Genomic DNA, 12,306 nt, shown 5'->3' on the forward strand with positions numbered 1-12,306 from the left:
CTGAGCCGCCCATCAAGGCAGGTATACCTATGTATACCCTATAGTGTACCTCAGATCCGCCCAACAAGGCAGGTATACCTATGTATACCCTGTAGTGTATCCCTGAGCCGCCCAACAAGGCAGGTATACCTATGTATACCCTGTAGTGTACCTCTGAGCCGCCCAACAAGGCAGGTATACCTATGTATACCTTACTGGGAACCGCCGACGCCTAACTATGTCTGCTTGCCATTGACGTTCCCAAATATTTACTCCCGACACATTTCCTTTCATAATAGAGTGCCACTAATGGCTCCTTCCTCTTCCCTATCGCCCTCTTCTTCGTCCTTCTCTCCTGCCCTCTTCTTCGTCCTTCTCTTCGGCCCTCTTCTTCGTCCTTCTCTCCCGCCCTCTTCTCCGTCCTTCTCTCCTGCCCTCTTCTTCGTCCTTCTCTCCCGCCCTCTTCTTCGTCCTTCTCTCCCGCCCTCTTCTCCGTCCTTCTCTCCCGCCCTCTTCTTCGTCCTTTTCTTCCCTGCCCTCTTCTTCGTCCTTCTCTCCCGCCCTCTTCTTCGTCCTTCTCTTCTGCCATTCTTCTTCGTCCTTCTCCCTCTGCCCTCTTCTTCTTCATCCTTCCCCCCCCCCCCCCGGCCCTCTTCTTCGTCCTTCTCTCCTGCCCTCTTCTTCGTTCTGGAGTCTGTGGTATGGCCTGGTTTCTGGTAAATGAACTCTTCATATAGTGCACAATCGTTCCATAACTGCAATTGTACCTAAAGGTTGTTAAAACAACTGGCTCAAAGATCATTGTTCAAGCCTTGGAGGACAGTTATTCAATGCATTGACGAGTGGTTCATTTTTGTTCAAATGAGTGTAGGATCACACGAAGAACTGTACACATATGAACAATATACAAGTATTGATGTCAAATGAATGTTCAAGATGCCTTGATTGTCTTGGTGTATGTTTCAAGATGCCAGGAGGCCTGGTCGACGACCGGGCCGCGGGGACGCTAAGCCCCGGAAGCACCTCAAGGAAGCACCTCAAGGTATTGGTCCACATCACGGCAAAAATGTAAACATGACGGTAACAAGTACTAAAATTTAGTATGAATTTTAAATTTATTCTAAATTTATGAAAAAAACTTTTACACTAAATTATAAATTTAGTGTAAAAAACGGTATAAAGTTTTATATTCCTCGTGTGTGGGGCCAGCAGCCACCTGTCCCGGCCCGGAGAAGGACAGGTGGGCCAGGTGGAGAGGGCCAAGGCTCGGCCACCACACGGCTCAGGGACGGGTGGACAGGGGGGGGGGGGCAGGCATGGACCAGGGGGGGGGGGGTTGAAGTGACCTCGAGAGTGGAGACCATACTCTGGATACGAATACATTCAGTATGTGATTGAGGTGGTGGGGGGGGGGGGAAGTAGGGGAGACAGCTGTGATCCATCGACTGGAGGTGAAGGGGGGAGGGGGTAATGAGAGGTCATGTACAAAACATCTGGGTCGAGGGGAGAAACAGGTGTGGGTCATGAGTGGGAATGAGAGGGGGAAGGAGGAGGTGGAGTGGGAATGAGAGGGGGGAAGGAGGAGGTGGAGTGGGAATGAGAGGGGAAGGGGCAGGTGGGGTGGGATCTGTAGGTTCCAGTCCACCTCATGAGGAAGTAGTGGAGGTGTGGAGGTTACAGGTGAGAGGCAGGTGTTGATAAACAGAAACGTCTAGCGGGGGGAGGGGGGGGACAACACCCTAGTGGGGGTGGTTAGGTTGGGAGAGGTTTTGAGGGTAGTGGAAGGGGCGGGGGTAAGGGGATGCTACGGGTGTGGAAGAGGAGGAGGAGGAGTGAATGAAGGATAAGAGTAGTTGAGAGAGAGGCAGGTGTGACAGGTGAGAGGCAGCTGGTCGCCCGGGAGTATGCTCCCAGAGAAGGTATGCGGGCAGAGTCTGCTCTACCGACATAGAATATTATCAGCAACTTGTTTACATCCACGGGGAAATAATGAGAATTTACAATCCATAACCCAGCACCGTGGTGGAGTGTCCCGGGGTCAGATTCACGAAAGCACTTACGCAAACACTTACGAATCTGTTCATCTTTTCTCAATCTTTAGCGGCTTTGTTTCCAATTATTAAACAGTTAATGAGCTCCGAAGCACCAGGAGGCTGTTCATAACAATAACAACAATTGAATGGGAAGTTTTCATGCTTGTAAACTGTTTAATAAATGTGACGAAAGCCGTCAAAGATTGAGGAAAGATGTACACTTTCGTAAGTGCTTGCGTAAGTGCTTTCGTGAATCTAGCCCCCGGAGACTGGCACGCCTCCTCAGCCCCACCGTAACATGCCTCAGTATGACTAACCATCCTGTGTGATGGGGAGTTTTTAGCATCACCTAGTTAGCTTTGTTGACACACTATACTCCAGTCCATATAGTCTAGGGTAGCTGCACAAATGCAGATGTACCTCATGTATTAATAAAAAATAATGACCAGGAAACTCTCCCTAAATCAATTAGTGAAATAATGTTTTAAGAAGATAGTAATAACGGAATAACTAAGGTTAAGGTAAATGGTTTTGTTAGATTGGCAGGGATACTGGTGACACCACTGTAAGTTCTCCCAACTCGTCCTCCTAATAGAACGTCGCATTTTGACGTATACTCTACCTAAGGCCAAAAATTGTCGTACTAGAAAAATGATAACGGCTCACGAAATTGACATTTCTGTTTTGGGCCCTCTGATGTAGGTTAGGCTAAGGGCACTTTAATTAGACAGTTCCTTGAAGTTGGGAAACCTTAGGAGGACGGCCTCTCAGTACTACAGAATTTTTTTTTTTATCTTTATTTAAAAAAATACAATATAAATTACCAATTGGGGACTTTGGTGTAAAATGATTGATAAATGGTCTTGAGAAAATTTAAAGACATTAAAACGATCAATGCAAGACATTTGGTATGAGGACAGTTATTGAGTTGAACCACACGTCATTGGGTCATAAGAATGATAGGAGACATGATCACAAAGTCGACAATACCCACCAAAGAACATAGACATCATTGCATAAGATAATCACCGTATGTGGCGGGGGGGGAGGGCCCACACACACACACACACACATCAGTCATTGCATTAGACAACAGCAGCTAGAAAAGCGAAGTTCAAGAGCTAGAGCTCGATTCTGCAGGCACAGAGAGATCTTGAGATTATCTTGAGATGATTTCAGGGCTTTAGTGTCCCCGCGGCCCGGTCCTCGACCAGGCCTCCACCCCCAGGAAGCAGCCCGTGACAGCTGACTAACACCCAGGTACCTATTTTACTGCTAGGTAACAGTGGCATAGGGTGAAAGAAACTCTGCCCATTGTTTCTCGCCGGCGCCCGGGATCGAACCCGGGACCACAGGATCACAAGTCCAGTGTGCTGTCCGCTTAGCCACCGGCCCCGTAGATGAATACAACAAACAGAATACATTAAGTAGTGATGTGGTGGAGGCTGACTCCATACACAGTTTCAAATGTAGATATAATAAGAGCTCAGTAGGCTCAGGAATCTGTACACCAGTTGATTGACAGTTGAGAGGCGGGACCAGGTGGTGCACGAGGGCCGCCGTCCTGGTGGTGGTGATGGTGCACGAGGGCCGCCGTCCTGGTGGTGGTGGTGGTGCACGAGGGCCGCCGTCCTGGTGGTGGTGGTGGTGCACGAGGGCCGCCATCCTGGTGGTGGTGGTGGTGCACGAGGGCCGCCGTCCTGGTGGTGGTGGTGGTGCACGAGGGCCGCCGTCCTGGTGGTGGTGGTGGTGGTGAGGCGAGGGTGTTGTATGTTGGTGCATGCCTTTCCCCTGCACGACCCGCTGCCACCTGCCCACGTGCAGGTGCTCGGTGTCAGCCCTCACTGAGAGGAGAGCTGCCAGTGTAGACTAGGGAGAAGGAGCCCACTCATCAACGTATGACTAACCATCGTGTGTAATGGGGAGGTTTAGCACCACGTAGCTAGCTATTTGACACACTGTACTCCCCTTCATATAGTCTAGGGCAGCTGCCCAAATGTTGATTTACCTAAATGTGTTAATAAAAAAAACATCAACGGGTGGGGGAACGGGTACGACTTTACCAAGGAAGGGAGGATGATCTTATCAACGGAGTCATTGCCAAGAGAGTTTTACGCGGTTTTCGTAGTCTTCGACACAAACCAAATATCCCTAAGGACCGTTCTGTTGAATTTGATCATCTTGAGGAAGCCAGCACTAATTCATAAAGACAGAATATCAAATCAGATAATTAGAAAATCAACATTCGGAGGTAATACACAAGCGTTACCTTGTGTTGTCACCAGGTGGCTCACTTCCTGTCCGGCTCTTAACACTTCCTCGACATATTCCGAGTATCTGTGGCTAATTACTAAGGTATATCTTCCAACCATGTTAATAGAACCCGACTTGAGGATGGTCCAGGACGGACCGAAACGTCGTCGTCCCTTCAACTTCTAGTGTGTGGTCTGGTCAACATAACAGAACCCGCCCTCATTTTCAGACCCAAGCCTTGTTGTACCTGTTGTGTTATAATTTAACTATCCTCATGATCGAATTCTGTTGAAGCTATATAGGCTTAGAATTGTGGATGGAGGTGGTTATCTTGAGATGATTTTTTAGATGATTTCGGGGCTTTAGTGTCCCCGCGGCCCGGTCCTCGACCAGGCCTCCACCCTCAGGAAGCAGCCCGTGACAGCTGACTAAGACCCAGGTACCTATTTTACTGCTAGGTAACAGGGGCATAGGGTGAAAGAAACTCTGCCCATTGTTTCTCGCCGGCGCCCGGGATCGAACCCGGGACCACAGGATCACAATTCCAGCGTGCTGTCCTCTCGGCCGACTGGTCTCCCTAACTACATCTCATGGGGTATTCCAGTTCATGTCCACCTGTACAGGGTGCTAGTATTTCCTTACATTTACTCGACACATGTAAATGCACTTAAGATTTTGTCTCATTTAGTTCATACAGGCATTTTTTTGAACATCATATACAGTAACTACCATGTCATCCATTGCTTCTTCCGGACTCTCATCTCGCAACCTTAGTCTCCACACAAGTTCTATTGTAAATGCCTGAAATATTTGTCAAGTTCTTCGTATACCTCCTTATCGTTTTCTGTGATAACTACTACTTGTCTCTTCAACCTGATTACATGGTGTCTCACTTTTGTATTTTAGTGTTATATGGCTATAGATCAGCTTTTGTTAGTCCTCAGCTTTTGTCACAACTTTTCAAATATACTCCTGGCTTCTCTCTTCCTCTGGGTGTATTTATTTCTGGTTCTCATTAATGGCTCTCTATTGTCCCTTCCACAGACCTTCCCCTCCCTCTCAGACCCTCTTAGACCCTCCCTCTCAGGCCTTCCCTCTCTCACAGACCCTTCCTCCCTCTCAGACCCTGCCTCTCAGACCCTGCCTGTCGTCATAAAAGGACACGTGGTTCATAATGTAGTTCAAGAGACAACAGCAGCTCGGGGTACAGCACCAGCTCAAGACACAACAAACATATTTACATATTCAACCAAAGCAACAAGGAATAAATGTTAACATAATTTATAAAGCATCTTAAATGATGAAAATATAGTTAAAAAGTCAATAGTGATAAACAACGAGAGGAACTATGGACGATACTCCTCCATTAATCGATGACTTAAGAGACCTTAGTGCTGAAGCACAAACACCAAAATACAAAATTATCACTATTAAGCTAATTCCAAATATTTTCAACAACAGCGACGACTGAGATATGTTTATAGCCCGCGACGACCATAAAAAAACATGCAACAGTAACATAAGTAAAACAATGGATGAGGAAGGGAAAGAGAGCTTAAAAGAAAAGAAAGAAAAAAACACTAATGAGCCAGACGGACCCAAGACAAAACTCGTAAAACATAATTGTGGCGGACATCTTGGCTTACAGCATCTTGGCTTACAGCATCTTGGCTTACAGCATCTTGGCTTACAGCGTCTTGGCTTACAGCATCTTGGCTTACAGCATCTTGGCTTACAGCATCTTGGCTTACAGCATCTTGGCTTACAGCATCTTGGCTTACAGCATCTTGGCTTACAGTATCTTGGCTTACAGCATCTTGGCTTACAGTATCTTGGCTTACAGCATCTTGGCTTACAGCATCTGGGCTTACAGCATCTTGGCTTACAGCATCTTGGCTTGCGGCATCTTGGCTGACGGCATCTTGGCTTACAGCATCTTGGCTTGCAGCATCTTGGCTTACAGCATCTTGGCTGACGGCATCTTGGCTTGCAGCATCTTGGCTTGCAGCATCTTGGCTTACGGCATCTTGGCTTACAGCATCTTGGCTAACAGCATCTTGGCTTACGGCATCTTGGCTAACAGCATCTTGGCTTACGGCATCTTGGCTTACGGCATCTTGGCTTACTGCATCTTGGCTTACAGCATCTTGGTTGACGGCATCTGGGCTTACAGCATCTTGGCTTACTGCATCTTGGCTTACAGCATCTTGGCTTACAGCATCTTGGCTTACTGCATCTTGGCTTACGGCATCTTGGCTTACAGTATCTTGGCTTACGGCATCTTGGCTTACAGTGTGGGAACCGACCTGTGAGATTTATATTTATTTAATTTATATGAATTTATATTTACGTTAATTTACATACTTCGATAGCAATTTGTATAATGATAAGTGGACTGTATTTCTGCAATAATCTCATAATCTCACAAATCGATCCTCTACACATTAGGGGGGGTTTATATTAAATGAATATATATATATATATGCAGCCAATCAAACTACAATATTAGACTACATACATTGAAGAGGTTCCTTATCTTATAGTACAGCAGGTTAGTCCACCAGGTATAACTAGGGTGTAGACACCACATTTTCCCTCTTTGAGATAGCTTCCATCACCCTGGTAACTGATGCATGCTTCCTCGTCTTAACCTGTCAAAAGGGCGCTAGCTGTAAAGCCAGAATCCTATATATGACAGGTATATCAGAGAACACTGTAAATGGAACAATGAAGACCTGGCTTAATTACCTTTAGTTTGAGGCTACCACGTGCTCTAACCGGGTCACCCTATATAATGACATTAATGGCCATAAATGAAAGATACATGGGTTTCGGAAAGAACACTTAACTTGAATTTGTTGACAGCGTGTTGAAGATGGTACACCTTTGGTTTCCATAACACTACGTCCATGTAAAATTAACAGGAGCCGAATTGCTCCCTGCGCCTCTGGTCTAGTATAAACAATGGCAATGTCTAACACTTCATACTACTGACGCTACTGGCCGACATTGTCCAGATATAATAGGAGCCGAATTTGCTCCACGCGTCTCGGAGGTGACAACAACAATGGCTGCCCCTCCTCCCTCACTGACGCCTGGCCTACATTGTCCAGATGTCAGTAAGTGATAGAAGGGTCACATTTACTCTACTTTAATATTGATAATTAAGTTAATTTATATGAGATGTTTTATGATGGTAAAGTCCAAAGACTAATGTATTTAAGAATAATTCCCACCATAATAGGTGGTGAATATAATAGTATGTGGTGATGATATCCCGTTTTCTTTAGGCGGTAATTCCACTACAAGTTACGTTTTCTATGGGTTAACTTATTTATACAACACAGCTATTATCTGTCTGTATGATATATTAAATGGTGTCGGATTTTCCGACATACAGCATCTTGGCTTACGGCATCTTGGCTTACACCATCTTGGCTTACTGCATCTTGGCTTACAGCATCTTGGCTTACGGCATCTTGGCTTACACCATCTTGGCTTACTGCATCTTGGCTTACAGCATCTTGGCTTACAGCATCTTGGCTTACAGCATCTTGGCTTACAGCATCTTGGCTTACGGCATCTTGGCTTACAGTATCTTGGCTTACTGCATCTTAGCTTACACCATCTTGGCTTACTGCATCTTAGCTTACACCATCTTGGCTTACTGCATCTTAGCTTACACCATCTTGGCTTACTGCATCTTAGCTTACACCATCTTGGCTTACTGCATCTTAGCTTACACCATCTTGGCTTACTGCATCTTAGCTTACACCATCTTGGCTTACTGCATCTTAGCTTACACCATCTTGGCTTACTGCATCTTAGCTTACACCATCTTGGCTTACTGCATCTTAGCATACACCATCTTGGCTTACTGCATCTTAGCTTACACCATCTTGGCTTACTGCATCTTAGCTTACACCATCTTGGCTTACTGCATCTTAGCTTACACCATCTTGGCTTACTGCATCTTAGCTTACACCATCTTGGCTTACTGCATCTTAGCTTACACCATCTTGGCTTATTGCATCTTAGCTTACGGCATCTTAGCTTACAGCTCTGGTGGCTCTTGCTAGTTCCTGAAGGACATATGAGGATGCTCACTTTCCCCGTGGCAGCTTTTCACTGAGGACGGAGATGGTCTACCAATATGGATTCTGACGAAGGAAGGCAGTAGATAAGGATTTTTATATATTTTTTCCACCACAGAATTCAATTGCTTTATTATTCACCCCATACCCATTCCGTGGGCGGTGGTGTAAAGGATTACAGAGGCACATAATCGGTTCAGGAACTGAACCCTCTAGTTCGTTTAGCTAAGCAAATAACAATGTTATGACGCTAGTTACACAATTATTAATGTTATATATACATGTACACATACTCATACATAGAAATGGCCATACATTTCATAATACTAACCAGCATATATAATATTTTATCTGTTCTACATAGTGTTAGAGAGCTGCTACAGTGCTGTGAGGGAGCGAGCGAGAGAGGAAAGAGGGCCGGGTTGGGAGGGAGAGTGACAGGGAGAGAGAGTACCACATGGAGCCTGGCCTAGCAACAGACTAGACCAGTGCGAGACACTAGATGGACTTCTCCCTTAGTACCCAGTACACCAACACCCCCTCCCTCTTCCCCTTCTCCCCCCCATTCCACCCTCCACATTCCCCCCTCCCCATCAATTTCACACACTCACACTCGTTCTTATTTTTGTATTTTCTTTATTTCTTTCTATCTTTTTTATCTACTTTATATTTATCCTTCCCTCTCTCTCTCTCTCTCTCTCTCTCTCTCTCTCTCTCTCTCTCTCTCTCTCTCTCTCTCTCTCTCTCTCTCTCTCTCTCTCTCTCTCTCTCTCTCTCTCTCCCCCTTTCTCTCTACCCGTATTCTCCCCCTGCCCCCCCCTCCTCCCCTCTACCTTTCCCAGTCTCCTCTGTAAACGTTGGATACCACTATCTGGCCTTAATGCCGCCCCAGGTTGATGCTATCACTGTTTATGACGGTAATACACTTTTTGTGGTGCTCACAACCAGGCTAACTTCCCAACACTGCTGACCCCACGCCAGCTGACCCCATCACAGCTGACCCCACCACAGCTGACCCCACGCTAGCTGACCCCACCACAGCTGACCCAACCACAGCTGACCCCACCACAGCTGACCCCACCACAGCTGACCCCACCACAGCTGACCCAACCACAGCTGACCCCACCACAGCTGACCCCACCACAGCTGACCCCACGCTAGCTGACCCCACCACAGCTGACCCAACCACAGCTGACCCCACCACAGCTGACCCCACGCTAGCTGACCCCACCACAGCTGACCCAACCACAGCTGACCCCACCACAGCTGACCCCACGCTAGCTGACCCCACCACAGCTGACCCAACCACAGCTGACCCCACCACAGCTGACCCCACCACAGCTGACCCCACCACAGCTGACCCCACCACAGCTGGGTATACAGCTGACCCCACCACAGCTGGGTATACAGCTGACCCCACCACAGCTGGGTATACAGCTGACCCCACCACAGCTGGGGTCCAGGGACGTGTCGTGACTCCCCAGACACGAACCTGTGGACCCAAACTCCACAAGCTCCTTCGGGCCGGATAATTCAAGAACAATACCAGGAGCCTCCAGAGTATAATACCAGGAGCCTCCAGAGTATAATACCAGGAGCCTCCAGAGTATAATACCAGGAGCCTCCAGAGTATAATACCAGGAGCCTCCAGAGTATAATACCAGGAGCCTCCAGAGTATAATACCAGGAGCCTCCAGGGTATAATACCATGAGCCTCCAGAGTATAATACCAGGAGCCTCCAGAGTATAATACCAGGAGCCTCCAGAGTATAATACCAGGAGCCTCCAGAGTATAATACCAGGAGCCTCCAGGGTATAATACCAGGAGCCTCCAGGGTATAATACCAGGAGCCTCCAGAGTATAATACCAGGAGCCTCCAGAGTATAATACTAGGAGCCTCCAGAGTATAATACCAGGAGCCTCCAGGGTATAATACCAGGAGCCTCCAGAGTATAATACCAGGAGCCTCCAGAGTATAATACCAGGAGCCTCCAGGGTATAATACCAGGAGCCTCCAGAGTATAATACCAGGAGCCTCCAGAGTATAATACCAGGAGCCTCCAGAGTATAATACCAGGAGCCTCCAGGGTATAATACCAGGAGCCTCCAGAGTATAATACCAGGAGCCTCCAGAGTATAATACCAGGAGCCTCCAGGGTATAATACCAGGAGCCTCCAGAGTATAATACCAGGAGCCTCCAGAGTATAATACCAGGAGCCTCCAGAGAATAATACCAGGAGCCTCCAGGGTATAATACCAGGAGCCTCCAGAGTATAATACCAGGAGCCTCCAGAGTATAATACCAGGAGCCTCCAGAGTATAATACCAGGAGCCTCCAGGGTATAATACCAGGAGCCTCCAGGGTATAATACCAGGAGCCTCCAGGGTATAATACCAGGAGCCTCAGAGTATAATCATGGCGGTAATATGCTCTGTTGCAGCCGTTAGCGTCGTTCTGCCCCTTCGTCGTTCTGCCCCCTCGTCGTTCTGCCCCCTCGTCGTTCTGCCCCCTCGTCGTTCTGTCCCCTCGTCGCTCTGCCCCTCGTCGTTCTGCCCCCTCGTCGTTCTGCCCCCTCGTCGTTCTGCCCCTCGGTCGTTCTGCCCCTCGTCGTTCTGCCCCCTCGTCGTTCTGCCCCCTCGTCGTTCTGCCCCCTCGTCGTTCTGCCCCCTCGTCGTTCTGCCCCTCGTCGTTCTGCCCCCTCGTCGTTCTGCCCCTCGTCGTTCTGCCCCCTCGTCGTTCTGCCCCCTCGTCGCTCTGCCCCTCGTCGTTCTGCCCCCTCGTCGTTCTGCCCCCTCGTCGTTCTGCCCCCTCGTCGTTCTGCCCCCTCGTCGTTCTGCCCCCTCGTCGTTAGTTCGAGACGACAGCTCCCGTCGTGGTGGTAGAAAAACTTCAAGTCGCTGCTTCTTTTCTTCGAGATCTCTAAAGTACACATTCTCTCACTCCATCTTTCTTACTCTCACTCCACCTTCCCTCCCCCATTTTCTTTACTCCATCATTCCTCCCCCTTCCTTTCTTAGTTCCCTCCCTCCCAACTTCCGTCTCCCTCCCCTCTCTCCCTCCCCTCCCTTTTTGCGAGAGTTAAATATATGTTATAAAAACAGAGGTGCGAGGAGCCGAGTGGCGCTGGAGCACCAGCCCGGGGCCCTCACCACTGTGGTGGTGCACCAGCCCGGGGCCTCACCACTGTGGTGGAGCACCAGCCCGGGCCCTCACCACTGTGGTGGAGCACCAGCCCGGGGCCCTCACCACTGTGGTGGTGCACCAGCCCGGGCCCTCACCACTTGGTAGGTTGATTAAGTTAGGTGGGTGGCTTGAGTTAGGTGGGTGGCTTGGGTTAGGTGGGAGGCTTGGGTTAGGTGAGTGGCTTGGGTTAGGTGGGAGGGTTGGATTAGGTTGGTGGCTTAGGTTAGGTGGGAGGCTTAGGGTTAGGTGGGTGGCTTGGGTTAGGTGGGAGGCTTGGGTTAGGTTGGTGGCTTGGGTTAGGTGGGAGGCTTAGGTTAGGTGGGTGGCTTGGGTTAGGTGGGAGGCTTGGGTTAGGTGGGTGGCTTGGGTTAGGTGGGAGGCTTGGGCTAGGTGGATGGCTTGGGTTAGGTGGGTGGCTTGGGTTAGGTGGGTGACTTGGGTTAGGTGGGTGGATTGGGTTAAGTGGGTGGCTTGGGTTAGGTGGGTGGATTGGGTTAGGTGGGTGGCTTGGGTTAGGTGGGTGGCTTGGGTTAGGTGGGTGGCTTGGGTTCGTGTTTTTTATGATCCTTTATTTTGTATATTGTCGTACAGCAAAATGAGCTGCTATACGACATACTAACTTTTCATCCAACATATGTTGCCTTCTATACGTCATACGTCTCCTAGACGACGTATTGCGCTCCCTCCGTCGTACGTCGAGATGAAAGACTCATAAAATAATATTTTCCGTCAACTTTTTTATATTTTTTCTCGTGGAGTTC

The 12,306-nt window shown here is 48.4% G+C and overlaps 2 protein-coding genes across 2 annotated transcripts; both read left to right on the forward strand.

The window, feature by feature from the left end:
* Nucleotides 1-1,053: 1,053 nt before the first annotated feature.
* On the forward strand, nt 1,054-6,577 carry LOC138353375 (dynein heavy chain-like). The gene is made up of 2 exons (XM_069306377.1): nt 1,054-1,079; nt 5,914-6,577. Exons 1-2 carry the CDS (start codon nt 1,054-1,056, stop codon nt 6,575-6,577), a joined length of 690 nt encoding a protein of 229 aa, XP_069162478.1.
* Nucleotides 6,578-7,639: 1,062 nt separating this feature from the next.
* Nucleotides 7,640-8,344, forward strand: LOC138353376 (uncharacterized). Its single transcript, XM_069306378.1, has one exon. The coding sequence runs from the start codon at nt 7,640-7,642 to the stop codon at nt 8,342-8,344; it is 705 nt and encodes a 234-aa protein (XP_069162479.1).
* The last annotated feature ends 3,962 nt before the right edge of the window (nt 8,345-12,306 follow it).

Source organism: Procambarus clarkii, chromosome 57 (genome assembly GCF_040958095.1).
Source record: "Procambarus clarkii isolate CNS0578487 chromosome 57, FALCON_Pclarkii_2.0, whole genome shotgun sequence".
NCBI lineage: Eukaryota > Metazoa > Arthropoda > Malacostraca > Decapoda > Cambaridae > Procambarus > Procambarus clarkii.

Bases quoted from the DNA above. Each gene is read 5' to 3' on its own strand.
- LOC138353375 (XM_069306377.1), top strand. From the start codon at position 1,054: ATGACGGTAACAAGTACTAAAATTTA. The intron at 1,080-5,913 runs GTATGAATTTTA...CTTGGCTTACAG, and splicing joins GTAACAAGTACTAAAATTTA to CATCTTGGCTTACAGCATCT.
- LOC138353376 (XM_069306378.1), top strand. From the start codon at position 7,640: ATGGTGTCGGATTTTCCGACATACAGCATCTTGGCTTACGGCATCTTG.